Source organism: Pygoscelis adeliae, unplaced genomic scaffold, assembly GCF_000699105.1.
Source record: "Pygoscelis adeliae isolate BGI_AS28 unplaced genomic scaffold, ASM69910v1 Scaffold338, whole genome shotgun sequence".
NCBI classification, from domain to species: domain Eukaryota; kingdom Metazoa; phylum Chordata; class Aves; order Sphenisciformes; family Spheniscidae; genus Pygoscelis; species Pygoscelis adeliae.
The window spans coordinates 532,427-533,951 of record NW_008825305.1 but is presented as its reverse complement, the minus strand read 5'-3'; the positions used below and the strand labels follow the sequence as shown (position 1 = coordinate 533,951).

Genomic DNA, 1,525 nt, shown 5'->3' with positions numbered 1-1,525 from the left:
TTTGCTGCCCGTGGAAAGCCCCTGACGGGTTTTTGTAGAGCCGCTGGAAACTGGGCTAAGGAGTGAAAGGGAGTCGGAGCTGGATTCCTTCAGAGAGAGGGGAAGTTGACGCACCAGCCTAAGAATAGCTCAGGGAGGGGAAGTATGGACAATGTTGTCACCAAAGGTAACCGCCGCCGTGTGTGTCTCTGTGCCCGTGTCGCGTCAGGAAAATCAGCTTTTCGAGTGAAATTCGCTCGGCTTGTCAGGGGCCCGCGCGCGGGGAAGCGGCCGTTTCCCGGGGTAGTAGGTCCATGTGCAATGTTTAGGGTGGTGCCTCGTCGGCGTGTTATCGCGTTCGCTCTCTGGTTATATTTCAGCTGCTGATGAAACCGCGGCCAGAAGTGGAGGAGTCTTTGGGCCTTCCCATGATCGGGGCCTTTGACTCGTAAAAGGCTCCTCCAAGAAGCTTCGCAGACCAGAAGAGGGGGAAGAAAGAGCAGCCGGCTGCCGGAGGGAGCAGACCGCGTCCTGGAGCGTGGGGAATTGGGGGGGGCGAGAGGAAGTCGCTGTATGTGGAGTTTTCGGACAGTAAGTCGCAGGGATTTTTATGCAGCTGCATGGTCTGTGTTCTAAAACGGGTCCGAAGGAGAGGAGAGGGCAAGGGAGGGTGGAGGCTGTCTCCTGGGGAGGGTTTGTTGCTTCTCGAGATTTAAATCTTGAATTACATTTTGCCGGCCGGTCAGCGAGTTCCCAGAATTTGAGAAGAAAAACACAGTCGTCCTGAACCCAAAGTCTCGAATGTTCTTGAAACTTTTATCCTGTCGTTTGGCGAGAACCTGAACGCCGAAGCCGTCGCTTTACTTTGCTTGTTTGAAAGTGGGGCAGAGGAAAGACAAACCCAACCAACCTGTTGTGTGGAGAATTCCTCTGACGCTGGGTTGGTTTGGTTTTTTTTTTTTTTTAATTCCCAAACCCTCCACCTGTTTCCTTTTCTCCTCCGCCAGAAATGCTTTCTCTGAAGAAATACTTCACCGAAGGCCTCATCCAGTTCACCATCCTGCTCAGCTTGATCGGCGTTCGCGTGGACGTGGACACCTACCTGAACTCGCAGCTCCCCCCTCTCCGGGAGATCATTCTTGGCCAGAGCTCCGCTTACACCCAGACCCAGTTTCACAACCTGCGGAACACCTTGGATGGATATGGCATCCACCCAAAAAGCGTAGACCTGGACTATTACTTCACCGCTCGCAGGCTGCTCAACCAGGTGAGGGCCCTGGACAGGTTTCAGGTGCCCACCACCGAAGTCAACGCCTGGTTGGTGCACAGAGACCCCGAAGGCTCCGTGTCCGGTAGCCAGCCCAGCGCCGGCATCGCCCTAGAGAACGGCAGCGGCCTGCAGGATGGGAGCGGTCCCGACAACAGCGTGAGGGAGAGCGGAGCGGAGCAGGGCTTTGGGGAAGAACTGGAAGATTTGGGAGCGGTGGCTGCCCCGGTGAACGGAGACCTGACCAAAGAGGTAGGCAGGCCTTTGCTTTTGCCTGTG

The 1,525-nt window shown here is 55.8% G+C and overlaps 1 protein-coding gene across 1 annotated transcript in view; it reads left to right on the top strand.

Moving 5' to 3' along the window:
* Nucleotides 1–6: 6 nt before the first annotated feature.
* Nucleotides 7–1,525, top strand: part of NFE2L1 (nuclear factor, erythroid 2-like 1) — a 10,062-nt gene continuing 8,543 nt past the window's right edge. The window contains exons 1-3 of the mRNA XM_009330158.1: nucleotides 7–166; nucleotides 360–570; nucleotides 987–1,498. Of these exons, the coding sequence (XP_009328433.1) occupies nucleotides 989–1,498 (510 nt within the window). The 5' untranslated portion in view covers nucleotides 7–166; nucleotides 360–570; nucleotides 987–988. The remainder of the gene's footprint in view (nucleotides 167–359; nucleotides 571–986; nucleotides 1,499–1,525) is intronic.